Source organism: Pagrus pagrus, assembly GCF_965226575.1.
Source record: "Pagrus pagrus genome assembly, chromosome: 10".
Lineage (NCBI taxonomy): Eukaryota > Metazoa > Chordata > Actinopteri > Spariformes > Sparidae > Pagrus > Pagrus pagrus.
The window spans coordinates 28641899-28657110 of record NC_140194.1 but is presented as its reverse complement, the minus strand read 5'-3'; the positions used below and the strand labels follow the sequence as shown (position 1 = coordinate 28657110).

General features: G+C 41.5%; 1 protein-coding gene across 2 annotated transcripts in view; it reads right to left on the bottom strand.

Annotated features, from left to right (window-relative positions):
• Positions 1-15212, bottom strand: part of necab2 (N-terminal EF-hand calcium binding protein 2) — a 144296-nt gene that overhangs the window by 36372 nt on the left and 92712 nt on the right. The window contains exon 9 of one of the 2 annotated variants that reach the window (XM_084364882.1): positions 10215-10271. The exons of the other annotated variant lie outside the window; for it this stretch is intronic. Within the exon in view, the coding sequence (XP_084221008.1) occupies positions 10215-10271 (57 nt within the window). The remainder of the gene's footprint in view (positions 1-10214; positions 10272-15212) is intronic. 2 annotated transcript variants of the gene reach the window in all.

Genomic DNA, 15212 nt, shown 5'->3' with positions numbered 1-15212 from the left:
AGGAGAGGCTTACATGCTGTAAAGTGCTCAGGCTGGAATCGACCGTGGGCCACTGCATTACAGACTCAGCCTGATACATGGCACACGCTGGACAGGGTGAGCACCCAGGGTGCCCTTTAAATTTTGATGTGGTCTGAGCTGCAGGTCTGAAACACGAGTATTGTGGTAAATTTCAGAGCGATCACTGCTCTCCTCAATATTTCAAGTATTTTTCCTCCAGCTGCTGACCTGTGTCATGAAGGCTTTTTCATTCTCAATAAGTCATAAGCTTCATATATAAAACATCAGTCGAAAGTCGGAATCAATGAGAAATCACCTCCCAATATTTTGTGTCTTTTCTTTCTGGCTTTGATATCATTTTCAAATATCAGCAGTAATACCTCCGCACATTAAAACTCTCTGCAGCATAAGTGGTGGACGGCCGGGCTGAGAAACACCTGGTCGACCTAGTGAGGCTATTTTGATGAATAATTTCTTCAATAAGAGTACCTTGTACTCATAAAACACCCCTGTGAGAATGGCTAGTACTATTTCAGTCAGAGTTGTGTGAGCTGGCAGGCTGGAAAGGAGAAGAAAAGGCTCAATTGGAGCTGAATTTAACAGGTAAAGCTCACTGAACATGGTGCTAACCTGATGTTTAAAAGAAGCAGTCAGAATGGGAGGATGCTAATGGGGGAAAATGAATGCGAGGGAGGGACCCACTTCACACAAGCATCTTTCCAGTGATGTTAAATCAACTGCTTCACTGGAGCGCAGCTGCAGGCTTCAGAAAGCCATATGTAAGACTTTTAAGACCTTTTAATGCTACATAGAACTGCAATTAAGATTAGTGTAAAACCCTAAAAACAATTAAATATGAAATGGTAAAATAGTCTGTCTTTGACTGAAAGGTTTAAAAACGTTACTTGGAATTACAGGAAACAAAAACACATTCAGTGACACAAGGCCCACGCTGTATGATTGACATTTTCGAAAACACACATTTTGTCCAGGGCTTAATTTTTTTCTTTTCTGGTGAGGATTAGGATTACCTACCAATCTACCAAACCGTTAATAGTGTTTAATTTTAACAACCAGTACCTCGGTGCTGTCCAGTGTGCTCCAGGCACTGCTGATTTTCCATGACTTTTTCTCTCCCCATGATCTACTGCAGCAGCACCTGCACTGTGTTCACAGACCTCCTGATTTACAAATTAGTGACTTCAAAGCAGATCAAAAATTAACATGATCTTACAATGTGCAAAAGCATTTTATATCTACAGAGGGAGTAGGTCCTTGTCCAGCATGTCCACCAGGTTGTCCAAGTTTCTACGGAAGCCCAGAACAGACAAACAACACTGGTTCCATACAGGGCCGGTCACATTGTTCGTGATTGAAGCTGCCGTATAGGGAAAGTGAGTCGAGGGGTATTCAGTTGTTTGTAATTCGCAACCACACCACTAGATGCCACTAAATCCTACACGCTACTACACAGTTTAATGTTTATTGTAGATATGAACAAACATCAATAAAACCATGTGATCCTGTGATATTTATATTATGGTTTTACATCACAGAGTGACTCTTCAGCTGAATGAAATGTACAGTTTGAGTAACAAAGCGCATTAATGTGCAGCTGACCCGCATTATCCGTAAGGTGGGACCTATTGCACACTACGTCTCCATCTGGTCTGAGTCAGCACTGGTGGTGTTTGAGAATTACAGTTAATTCAAAGAGCAGGCCCCTGTGTGCGGGAGCTGCTGTAGAGTGCGTGACCTGTACGTACGGTAATATCCATATTTATAACCTCCTGATTTATTTTTCATAAGGGTCTTTACAGCATCCTGAACGTCCCTCTGTGAACTTCCCTTTCTCCTCTCACCTCCGGACTGTCTGTTTCATTTATCTACTTCTTATTGGAGCCTACATTATATATTTAAGCCCTTCGCAGAAGCTCTTCCTTATTAATCACAGTGTGAATTTGCTTCTTCAACCTGACATCTTTGTCTTTTGTGATCCAATTATTTCAGCTTTGATTTTCTCTGTATTCCTCCCTCCTCTCTCTTTATTTTGTACCTCAGCTCTCCCACTTATTTTTAGACGCAGACTTGTCACCTCTCTTTTGTTTTCCCACACATTCCCTTCATTAATCTGTTATTGTTTTTTAATTGGTCTGTTCTGCTAATGAATTTGGAAACTAGTTATCGTCTGTCTGTCTGGTTGTTGGCAAGACAAAGTGTGTAACAGAAAGTGTTGCAGGGAATTTGGCTGAAATGTGACGCTCACCCCAAGGATTAGTTCAGTGCTATGGATTTAGGTCCAAATCTTTTCAGCCATATATGTTGGCTGGCTGGTCCAAAACTTTGGTCTGAACTGATATTTCTCAACAACTACTGAATAGATTGCCAACCATTCTTGTTCAGGCTTTCAAGGGGCCCAGAGGTGATCACCATCAGTGGTTCAAATATTTCACTTACAGAGAAATATCTCCGCTATTACTAGATGGATGGCACAAAAAGAGTTTTGCAAAATTTTAGACATGGTTCCCAGAGGATATTTCCTAATGTCTGTTATTCTCTTGTAGCGAATTGTCATGACAGTTTGATTCAGACATTCATGCTCCCTCATAATGAATTGTTATAACTTACCTAACTTAACTTTACCGTTTCATCCAGTTAAATCAAATGATTGATAAATATATTTTATTATTACCAAATACCAGCAAAGCTAGAGGCATTCCCATTGGCCTCAGAAGTACGTATCATGCTAACTAGCGAATGGTAGCATGCTAATTTGCTAAACTGGTATATAAACAAATTGAACACACCTTCTACACACCAGCATGTACGCATTGTCATCGTTATCATGCTAGCATACTGACATTAGCATTTAGCTCAAAGCTCCGCTATGCCTAATGATGTATTCCAGACAGCTCAGAACTCAAAGATTTCCAACCTCTTACTTAAAAAAGCACAATGGAACAACACTCAGAGCACAACATGTCAGAACTTTAGTTTAAAACAGAAAAGAAATTAACAAAAATCATGTATGGAATGTGAGGAAATAATACTTTTGACCTTATGTCAGAGAGGTCTATGTACCATGTTGCAGAGATATCTATTTGAGTCAACATGCTAACCAGCTAGCTCGTAGCTACTCTCTTCCTTTAAGAGGTGATAGTATGATAGTCAACAACACCAACACTCTGCCCATGCCCCGAGCTCCCAGTCCGGACAAAGTCAGCTAATGACCGACAGCAGCAGTTAGCGGTTATAGTGATGCTATGCTTCCCCCTATTTCTTTGGAGTATGAAGTTGAAAGGTGGCCAATTCTGTTCACATATTACACCTTTGAAGTCAGGATTTTTACTAAGAGGGTGTATTTGCACTATGCTATTGAATGAGTATTTAGATATGTTAAATAACACATATAATGGTGTCTGTTACCTCATGTGTCATTTTTCCTGCTGTATTTGAATTAAGATGGTAGACTGCTTTGTTTATACAGTATATGCAAGGAGGCTGAAATAGTGAGGGCTCAACTGTGTGTACACCAGCCAAAGGGACATCATTTAGTTTGCTCTGACTCTGACTGGGACGCAGCAGAAGCACAGCCTCACAAAACTGCTGTCTTGGTGGAATTTATGTGCCAGTGGTCAGGTCTACAGTATCCAGGTCAGCCATCAAGCATCATTTCACTCATGTGATATTTTCTTGGAGGCTCAAACCCAGAAGACAAACCATAATTTGAGCACTGCAGCATTTGCAAGATGGGAAATAGCGGAGCGCTGGCGTGGGTTTGTGCTTCTAGTGCCTTCTAGTTAATTATGAGTTTCATTTAGATAAACATAGCTGTGCAGAGATACTGTATGCAATGATAAAAAACAGAGGGGGAAAGCAAGACGAATTTGTGCTGCTGAGATTTAAAAAGCACTTCAGGCGCTATTAAAAACATCCCTTCTTAAAAACAGAAACATCTTTGTGTCCCTTTGGCCTTTTCTTCTTTTCATTCCCTTTCCCCATCTCTATTATATCTCTCTCTTATTACAGTGTAATCTATCCCTCCATCCCACTCACCCATTTTTTTCTAGTCTCTCAGTCTCAGCTCCGTCTCTTTTTATTCCGTCTTTTCCATTTGGCTCCAGAGGATCAAGAGACTGACAGCGGATGTGATTGATTTACCCACTTCACATGACAGATATCATTGTCAGCCGGCTGCTCTCTGCTTACGAGTGTCCACTACAAGGACAATGCACATGCTAATTCAGTGTAACAACTGTAGTTTCAAAGTATCTCTGTGTCTCTCATACACTATATGATCTTATTATGATCTCCTGTGTGCGTATATGACTCACAGAGGCGTCTTTGTGCCGAGCGGAGGGATGATTGCTTCGACAGATGACTGAAGGGAGGCCAGATGACAGCTAATCGCGTTTGAATCTTTCCTCCACTGGAGAATGAAAGGTCAGAGGGGATAGATTGAGCGGGCCGTGGGAGGAAGGGTGAAATTATGTAAAGGTGAAGAGGAGCATGACCTTGTTAAAAGTAATCTGTGTTTGGATGCAAGAGAGGGGGGTTCTGAGGAACACAGGGCTCAAGGGATGATGATACACTCAGCGGTACGATAAGAGGGTGAGATGAAAGGGTGAAGGGGAGGTGAATGGTGGATAAAGGAAGAGTTTTTATTCCGTTCACTTTTTTAGTATACATACTGTGTCTTTATTTGAGTTTGGAGATAAAAACACAGATTTATGTGAACCTGGTTTCAGAAGCATACTGCGCCTCCAGATGTGTGATTTATTTATCAAACAGGCGCAGCAGGCTGGGAGGGAAGTGTGTGAGTAAGCAGTGAAGTGTGCCTCTTTTTAAAGGAAGATGCAAACAAAAGGAAATATGGTACATCTGGTTGCTTGTGCATTTCGATGGAATTATTTAGGTGCACAGGCCGTGTGGAAATATTTCCTGCCTCCACAAAGCAGATGCAGAGTTGTGCTGGTACACTAACAGATGGAGAAAACGCACAAACAACTTATTTAAATGAAAAAAAAAAAACAAGAAGGAGAAGACTGTGAGCACAAGGACCAACCAATCTGTAACACCAAACAATTAGTTTGTGGCTTTGAGTTTGTTAAACTTGAGCCACATGTTCACTGAGCTGCGACACACACTGGTGCCCCCACTCTTTCAGTGAGACATTCACACTGCAGCGGCATCTGTTCTTTTACTTTGATTTATTTTGAACATAATGGATTTCTAAATGATTTTTGTCATGCAGACTTGGATGGTGGCTTCTGTGTCGTTAGCTTATGTTAGCGAACTCCATTTCTAAACTAATGTTAGCTACAGATGCTCTCTGTTAGCGGAGCGGAGAGGTGCTGAGACGAAGCACTCGAAAACGTGCATAAATCACACCGTATGTACTGACGAGGAGAACCAGAAGGTCTCATTTTTTCCAGTCATGTTACAGTCTGCCCACATATAGCCAGTAAAAATCGATTGTAATGTGTAATTTGATGCAAGTTGTTCCGTAGAAACCCTTTAAGAAATGAAGAAGAACATTTTTGGGGCATTTTTGCTTTGTTGGATTGGTGTTAGAGGACAGGCAATGAGGGGAGGAAGAGGAGAACAACATGCAACAAAGGTCCCTGGGTCTGGCCTGAACCAAATATCTTCTGGTTATGTGTAAAGCAGCCAGTATACTCCATTAGAACTGATAGTCAGGTAAATCCACCCCTTCAACATCTTAAAGAGGTCATATTATGCTATTTTTCAGGTTTGTACTTTAATTTGGGGGTCCTGGTAGAACAGGTTTACATACTTTAATTTTCAAAAAACACATTATTTTTCTCATATGGTGCATTGCTGCAGCATCACTTTTCACACTGTGTCTTGAACGCTCCGTTTTAGCTACAGAGTGAGACATCTCACCTCTGGTCAATCTTTGGTGAGAGTTGCACATGCACATTACTTAATGGGCAGGACATAGCCAATCAGAGGCAGAGTAGGGTGGGTCATGCCGAGCAAGGTAGTGTGATCTAAAATAACTCCGCTACAGCAGTAGCAACTGTATGTCTTCTGACTGACTGGAGTGTATATATTTTATAATAAATATATAAATATATATTTGTATAACGCCTGTTACTTAGTGACGCACATAAGTTAAGTAAGGGCTCGACGCCAAACCAGGCGTGTCAGGCAGTGCAGGAGCAGTGTTTTCTGTGGGAGACAGTAACTCCCCTTGGTGTGGACTTTTTCACTTTGCAGAGCTTTTACATGCACAAAAATGCTTTATAACACAATAAAGGAAAGGCAAAAACCCCAAAAGCACAATATGACCTCTTTAATGGGTGGGTGAGGGGGGTTGGGGGCTGTGTGTGATCATTTCTGAAACTTCTTTCCTGTTACTGCAGGTGACGACCGGACATTCACACGTTGTGATTGGCCAGTTGTGCAGCAATGTTTGAACGGATTTGCAGCATTATGCCACATTTAAAGCTGCTGCAAGGAGCTGTCTTTTTCTGTTGAATCTGGTGGCCTCTCTTTTTAGTGCCATACCATACCGTCAGACTTTCCTCAGGCTGTAAGACTCCTCAACTCATCCTCAGCACTCCAAAGTTTATGACCTATCCAATCCGTGTTAGTTGGAATCCGACCCAGTGACAGGCAGAAGAGTAACAATTTTAATAATACAGAAATCATCTCACTGATGGTCTCATTTGTTTATGTAGATCATACAAAGGCATCAGTGTCTGTTTCATAACCAGTTAAAAGTTCCTTGAAGTACATTTTAACAGTGTTGTATCACCCCCAAACTGCCACAGAATGAGACCACCTGCATACAGACGCTTTTTTCAACAGAGCAATGAGCCATCACGTCACAGTCACATGTCACATGTCACATGTCACATGTCACAGTCATGGTGCGGCAAATCTACACTTTGCAGGAGCAGCGTTAATCAACTCTGTAGAGTTAATAGCACAAAGCTAGCTTAATAGTCCGCCATTGTTCTTGTTGTCCTCCTTCTCGTGCATGGCTTTCAGGCTGAAAATGTAATAAACGTGGAAGCCGGGCCATGTTGTCACGGTTTATAAAAGGATGGTAAGTGTGCCATTTTCAGGCCCTCAAAGCACCATTTTCATGTGAACGAATGGCCAAAAGGTAACAAAGGCTTTCCATTGTTGTGTAACAGGTACATCACAGGATGCCGATTATAACTTACAAACGTCACAAGTCCAGTCAAAGCATGTGTGTTTTTGAGACATGAACTGTGACATGAAGCAGAGTGAGACATCTCTTATTTATGAAAGTTCACCTCTCTATTATAAAAAAACACGTGAAAAATGAGGACTTCTGGCAATGAAATTCAATGTTTCAAATGATGAAACTACAATGAGCGCAAATGCTTTGAATTCATGTGTTTTCACGTCTAAAAACATATCATTAGACGGACGGTTTTTGCACATCCAACAAGCTATCGACTTGAAGCTCCTGCTACATTACCATGGGAACTGAAGTGGATTGTTTTCCCAGTCTGTGTCAATGAACAAATATGATAACCCCAAAGGCAAAAATTTCCTGCCTGCCCCTGTTTGCTTTGCTTTTGTAAAGCAGACCACCCAACAGCCAAATGGACCCTGGAAAGCATGGTAATTGCTGAAAGCTCCTTTTTAATTGCCTCATAGGGTTTCAAGGGGGATGTTTTTCTTCAAAGACTGTGCCCTTACTTAGCTCCTGTTGTTTAAAGCTCATTATTTTTACTGGTTCCTTGTCTTAATTTTCTTGTTTCTTACTTGCACCTGTTCCTTGTCTCCTTGACTTAATAAGTGCTCCTGGTTGGGTGCATTAGGAGTATTTCTTTAAGAGGCTTTCTCAAGGTGAATCATAACTTGAGACTTCTCCCCCTCAGTGCAGGTGAGCAGTCTCTTATAATAACCCTCCTGCATCTGTGCCCATGACAACTGGACAATTTAGTCAGGGCTCTCTCTGCTCTGGCGGCAGCTCATGGGGAGCCATAAGTGGCCTGGCTGCAGTGGACAAAGTGCAAAAGATGATTATTACACTGGTCTTCTGCAGCGAGAGGAGGACGGAAAAAGCTGTGTTTTTAACCCCTTGTGGCACAGATTTGGGGCCAAGTGTATTTCAGAGATTGAGTGATTTTTTTTAGCCACATAGCTGTGGGACCGTTTTCCACCACTTTGGCCCAGACTAAAATATCTCAACAACCACTGGATGGATTGCCATGAAATTTTGTACAGACATCCATGTTTTCAGTCAACTGGTACTGGCGATCACTCCTGTAGCGTCACCATGTGGTTAACACTGTTGTTTAGTAAAAGAACTTGACAAATATTGGATGGATTGTTCTGGCATTTGGTACAGACACAGGTTCCCTACTTTTCATTTATGCTTCATTCAGACAGAATCAGTTGCTGCACTGAAAACACCAATCCTACCATTCATTTAAATAGGGATAGTGTGTTAAGGCTATGGTAGGTTGCTTACACAGCCGGCTGTGGCAAAACAGTTGGAACAGAATCTACTTTGGAGAAAAACTACCAGGCGTCACATCGCAGTGGCCAATCACATAAGCTACCGATCAGACTAGCATTAATGACAAAAACACAGTGAATAGAGTGTAACTACAATGTTTCATGTGTTTGGTGTAATGATAAGCCTCACACCTGGTTATTCATTGGAAGTAAATGTGTTTTTCGTCATCTGCTGATGCAGGCAATTACAAGACTGGCATGAAATTTTATTCCCATATAAGTTAGCTGGCTCAGTCGGCGTAAGCGTACATGCTCTATGGGCCCTACAACGCCGTAGATCTGGGTCATTTTATACCTGGAAAGTTGAGCATTTTTGGCTTCATGCGCCGCCAAGCAACTTTCACAGGGATTAAACTTTTTTGATTCATCATTAGACTGATGATTTTTACACTTTTTTGTGATCATTCTTTTATTTACAAAGAGGCATTATTGTACAGGTTTCTCTGTTTGTGTAATGTCCTTATCTTGTATTATTTATAGTAATGTAAATCTGTTTTTGTTAACGGTGCTATGAACTATATTATTTACCATCTTTGTGATGTGCTTCATGTGATAAATTAATGATATGTGTGCTATGAATAGCCACAACTTAGGCTAACGCTCACATGTAATCATCATTGTTGTCAATCTCATTGTTGTAGAACCTCGCTGATGTTGCACAATCGTTAAAACTGCACTTCTTTGCTCTTCTTTCCGTTGACAGTTCTAATGTGTGGTGATATACACACTGTTCATTCATTCATCATTTTTCAAGGATCCATTCGTCACTTATGGTGTCAATGTCCTGTAACTTTAAACTGGTGCCAGTAATCCTGCACCCTGTTTCATAATGAAGAATCAATGTAGTGAACTACACCATCTACACCACACTCCAACATATATGACCTGAACTCTTTTTACTGACAGTATTTTCTATTCTCGTGTATCCTCTGTGCACTACAGAGGGTTTAAAGAGAAGCACGTGTGAATACAGTGAATCTGTATTTCTCTGAGATACAGATTGCTTATGGCTCCTTGCAGGCATTCAGAGCTGTAAACAGCTTTGGACTGTATTGATTACACTCCTGCACTCTTATCTCTCCTACCTCGCTGCAGACATACAAGTGCTGTATCTGTAGCCTTGGCTAAAATTATCTCTGAAAATAATGTCAAACAGTTGAGCCTTTGTGACAGATTTTTTTTTTGTGATTTACGATTCAAATACCGCCTGAAAAGACGACGCTCACACAGCACTGGTGGTGTTTTCATATGAATCACTGATCGTTATCACAGAGAATATCCCACACGCGTAACATTCTCTATGTTTCTGGGACAGCTGATGTGTTATTTTCTCCGGGTGTTACATATTGTGAGATGGTGTGTGACACTATTAATTCTTCCATAGAATACTCAGCGTCTATACATTATTCAGGTCTAGACAACAGAACAAAACACGCACATTTCCTGGGAAATAATTCAAAAGATCAGCGCCCATGGGAGAGGCACCGAGAGCTGGATTATTTTTGGATGGGAGCGCTCTCCCATGTTAATAACATCACAAAGTCATGTCTCAGCCTTGTAACACTCAGCCTAAGGTACTGATGCAGTGGCTGTTGGCCTTTATAAGGAAGCAGTAAGTGATGCTGCACCTGGGGCTGTGTGTTACAGTGTATTGTACAACTGTTATTCATTTAGTGTCTACTTACTGCGCTGGCAGTGCCATCTGTGTCTGTTAGCCTCTGGTGCAGATCAAACCAGACCGTCTGCAAGGAGAAGCACAACAACAACAACAGCAGCAACATGTCAATCAACAAGACCAACGACAACAACTACTACTAACACAGCTTCAAGCAGACATTAGTCACTCGCAACGAGAGGTGTTAGTGGACACGCTGGGAGAAGAAACAAGCATGAAAGCAGGACATGAAAAGATGGAAATAAGATTCAGCAGGGAGTATGATGAGAGGGTTCAGAGCCGAGGTGGATGCATGCCAATAAGAGAAGCCAGAAATGAAAGAGAATGACTTATATCAGCATGAAAGATCGAAACAAACAAGATGTTCTAACTGAACATCATGATGTAGGAGCAACAGATAGTAGGAAATACTTGAAATATTTTTTTTCTAAAGCCAAAAGTTACTTTTGCTACACCTGTCAAGTTCTCCAGTCTCACACGGCACACACACAAATTAAAATGATAATATCGTAATTTTACCATTCAAAACTTTAGTAGTAATGCTTGAAAAGATGATTAGTGTGTAAGTTTATAGTGAACTGACAACTGTCGCTAGCAGATGTTATCAACTCTAGCTAACTAGTGTAAGCTAAAACTGATGCTCAATCCCTGTGAGACTGAAAACACAGAGAAACACAGCTGACTTTCTGTTTCCAGCAGATGCATCTGTAAAAAAAGAGGGCTGTAAAAAGTCTCAAAGGTGCAATATGTAAGAATTTTACTACAAAACATTCAAAAATTTACAAAAATGATCAACAGAATGTGAAGAAATATCCGATTTGCCATTACAGTATGGGTTACATGCTGACATTCCGACATCCCAAAGTTCCGACATCCCAAAAGTCCGAAATACCGCCATTCCGACATACCACTATTCCGACATGTGAACGTCCCGGCATTCCGACAAAGTTCCACCATAATCCGCAACCCGTAACAATAACCCTAACCCTTTTAAAAGATGTGTCGGAATGGCAAGACATTTAAAAAATAAATAAATACCACCATTCCGACCTTAGGAGGCAAAAATGTCGGAATGATGGGATGTTTCATTAAAGGTTTAAGTGTTGCCATTCCGACAATTAGGGCCTAATGTCGGAATGGAGTTATGTCGGAATAGCGTTATGTCGGAATGGCGGTAGCCTCCCGCTGTTATGACAAAGACTCTGTATTCATCTGCTGAAGTTAGCATGCTAACCAGCTAGCCCTGGTGGTCCAGGCCAACACTCCCACATTGCTCCGAGCTCCCAGTCCGGGCAAACTCGAGTCAGCTAGCTACACGTTTAACTGAGCTAATTAGCTAGCAGCATCTACAGTTAGCAGCATCACTTCAACAGGTGGCCAATTCTTACATAATGCACCTTTAAGTAGGCACATGGTTAAATGCATAACATATTATGTGCCATGCAAAAAATCAACACCGTCACAGTTGATGATCCATGTAAAATACATTTACATAAAGGAAGCCACTTTTCTTGTGTATTGCAGTCCTAGCGTTAATTTAGGTTACAGCATTTAAAATAAAATTAAGTATTTTAAGTGTTGATTGTTCTAAATTAACCCTTAAATAGCTTAATTTTGACAGTCAACTCAATGGTTAAATTTCTGCTTCAATTTTCATGCTTTTCCAACACTTTTACAAGACAAAACTGATCAACAGAATTAAAGAATAGTTTAAGTTTGAGTTTGGACAAACGTAATATTATCTAATAGTTGCAGGTGTGTTAACTTCACCAAACTAAATAGAAAGCTGCTGTTCTAAACTCTGATATGCTAGCCTACCAAATTAGCTCCCACGCAGTGAATGTTCCAGTCCGATGTGATCAGGTATGTTTCTAATGTCACCTGTAACCCAATAATATAATAATCATTATGCCTGTTGCCTTTGGAGTTAATGCTACTGGGAGTTATCTTTGATCAAGATATGTCCTTCAACTCCCACATAAAACAAATTTCAAGGTCTGCATTTTTTCATCTACGTAACATTGCAAAAATCAGGCCCATCCTGTCTCAAAAAGACGCAGAAAAGCTAGTCCATGCATTTGTTACTTCCAGACTGGACTATTGTAATTCTCTATTATCAGGCTGCCCTAACAAGTCTCTAAAGAGTCTCCAGCTGGTCCAGAATGCTGCAGCACGTGTACTGACAGGAACTAAGAAAAGAGATCATATCACTCCTGTACTGAACTCTCTGCACTGGCTCCCTGTAAAATCAAGAATAGAGTTTAAAATCCTTTTCCTCACTTACAAAGCTGTTAATGGTCAGGCACCATCATATCTCCAGGAGCTCATATTACCCTATCACCCAACTAGAGCATTACGCTCCCAGAACGCAGGATTACTTGTAGTTCCTAAAGTCTCCAAAAGTAGAATGGGAGCCAGAGCCTTCAGTTATCAAGCTCCTCTTCTGTGGAACCATCTTCCTGTTTTGGTCCGGGAGGCGGACACCCTCTCTACCTTTAAGAGTAGACTTAAGACCTTCCTCTTCGATAGAGCTTATAGTTAGGGCTGGTCCAGGACAGGCCCAGGCCTGTCCTGGACGAGCTCTTAGTTATGCTGCTATAGGCCTAGTCCGGGGGACAATGACACACTGAGCTTCTCTCTCCTCCCCTCTCCTCTCCTCTCCTCTCCATCTGTATACATTATGCCTGTATACATGCCCCATCTCTGCATGTCACTGACTTGCTTCTTCCCCGGAGTCCTTGTGCTTTCTAGTCCTACAGGCTCCCTTGGATCCTGGCCGCGCCCGGGTCGCCTACTGCTATGGCCCTGCCTGATCGTGGATGCACCTACTGCCATGACCCTGCCTGACACCCACCACTACTGTCGCTAATATTAGTCACATCTCTGTTACATACGTTCCACTACTATTATCGTACTGCATTGCTACATACCATCCTTGCCATTGATCATTACTACTGTTATCACTAGTAATCACATTTCCATGTGCATTTCATCATTATTGCTGTAACACATCTTTGTGTACTTTCACTCCTGTCAACCATCGCTTATAATTGAATACATTGTGATCTCGTTGATCTGCTCTGTACATGCGACATCTATTGCACGTCTGTCCGTCCTGGGAGAGGGATCCCTCCTCTGTGGCTCTCCCTGAGGTTTCTTCCGCATTTTTTCCCTGTTAAAAGGGCTTTTTTTGGGGCAAGTTTTTCCTCACTCGAATCGAGGGTCGAAGGACAGAGGGTGTCGTCTCTGTACAGATTGTAAAGCCCTCTGAGGCAAACTGTGATTTGTGAATTTGGGCTATACAAATAAAATTTGATTTGATTTGATTTGATTTAAGTGACCGCTGTAGTAAGTTAGTTAGCTAGACATGCTAATGTTTTGCAGCTTATGTTAGCCTTTAGCAATTTCTTACACATTAGCGCTTGTGTTTTTAGCTTTTGGAAAGCAAAATCACAAATACAGCTAAAAAAGACACCACCTGCCCTTTAGGTGATGAGCTTTGCTCTCAGTGCTTCAGGGGACGGGTTTAGTTTAGCAGACAGTCAATTATTCACGTACAAGACTTAAGCAAAGGAGACACAATTAATAGTTCAAGTTCTTCTCTTTGGACGTCAGTAAAACCAGGTGGCTAATGGAACTGAGTGTTTGTGAGTGACTGTGTGTGAAGATGATGAGACATTGATTTCTTGTTTTCTCCTCCCCTCTCAAAGCCCGTGAGTCACAGTTATATAAACCTATTCTAATAAATCACTGTTAGCGCCGCAGGTTCCTGTCACCAAGGTGACTGATGAGTATCATCGATGGGACTGTCAATGAAGAGTTTCTGCATCACTTTGTAGAGTAACCGAGAATTTTACCAAACACAGCAGGGAGGTCAAAGAAATGAGGTCTGGAACAGTGGGCAGGTGACACACACACACACAAACACACACACACACACACACACACACACACACACACACACACACACACACACACACACACACACACACACACACACACGCTGGTATTTGAATGCTTTGAGCTTAATATGTCACAGTGTGGTCACAGCTGGATGGAAATGGAAAGCGCTGTGTGTTGGTTGGTTGTTGCACACAAACGCCTTCAGAGGTGACGACTCACAGTGTGCTTTTCTTCACCAAAATGTAGTCGTGCAGTTTATCCAATGGACTTTGCTCAAGGTGGACATTTTATTTGTCAAACACAGTATTGGTGTAACTGAGGTTAATCAACTGATTTTTAATCACTTGGGGGCAGCGGAAATGAGCTGTAAACACAATATTGATGCATTGAAGCTTCAGGAACTGGATGTGACTGATATATTAGCATAAAATCTGCTGATTTGCCCCCGGAGCAGTCAGGGGGCATCAATTAGCATTTCTGTCCACTTGATTAAAGTAAGTCCGACTGTCACTTTCCTTTTAGCTTTCTCCCTCAAACTCCTCAGAGAAATAGCATTTTTTAAAGGAGCGGACTGAGCATTCAGGACAGATGCTTTAAAGAGACAGGAGCTAAAACAGAGCGATTCAGACAGAAGGGGGATACAGTGCTGCAGCAATGGACAGAAAACGGATGCACTTTTTGAACATGTAAACCTATTCTAGTAAAATATATAAATATGTCTCCTTTAAAACTGTTTTCACTAACAACAACAGCTGCCTGCCTGAAATGATAAGAGGGAATCTAACCTGTTAAGTTGCGGGCTGTGAGTCGAAACACTACAAGGCAGTAATGAGTAAAGTAATAAGTTATGAGCCGAAAGACACTAAAACGCTCTGTAGAGCTGAGAGGGAGTGTAGAGTCAGGGGAATTCTGTGCAAACTGAAACTCACTTGTCCTTTATGAGGCCAGGATCTTAAGAAACAAAAAGAAAGTAATGCTCTGAAAAAAAAGGAAAAGATTCCCCTTGACACTGACAGACTGGACAAGATAGTTTCCTATCTTTGCATTTTCCACTGCTCTTAACTGGACCTTAAAAGCTAGTAATGTCCTGATCCGAGTCCTTTAA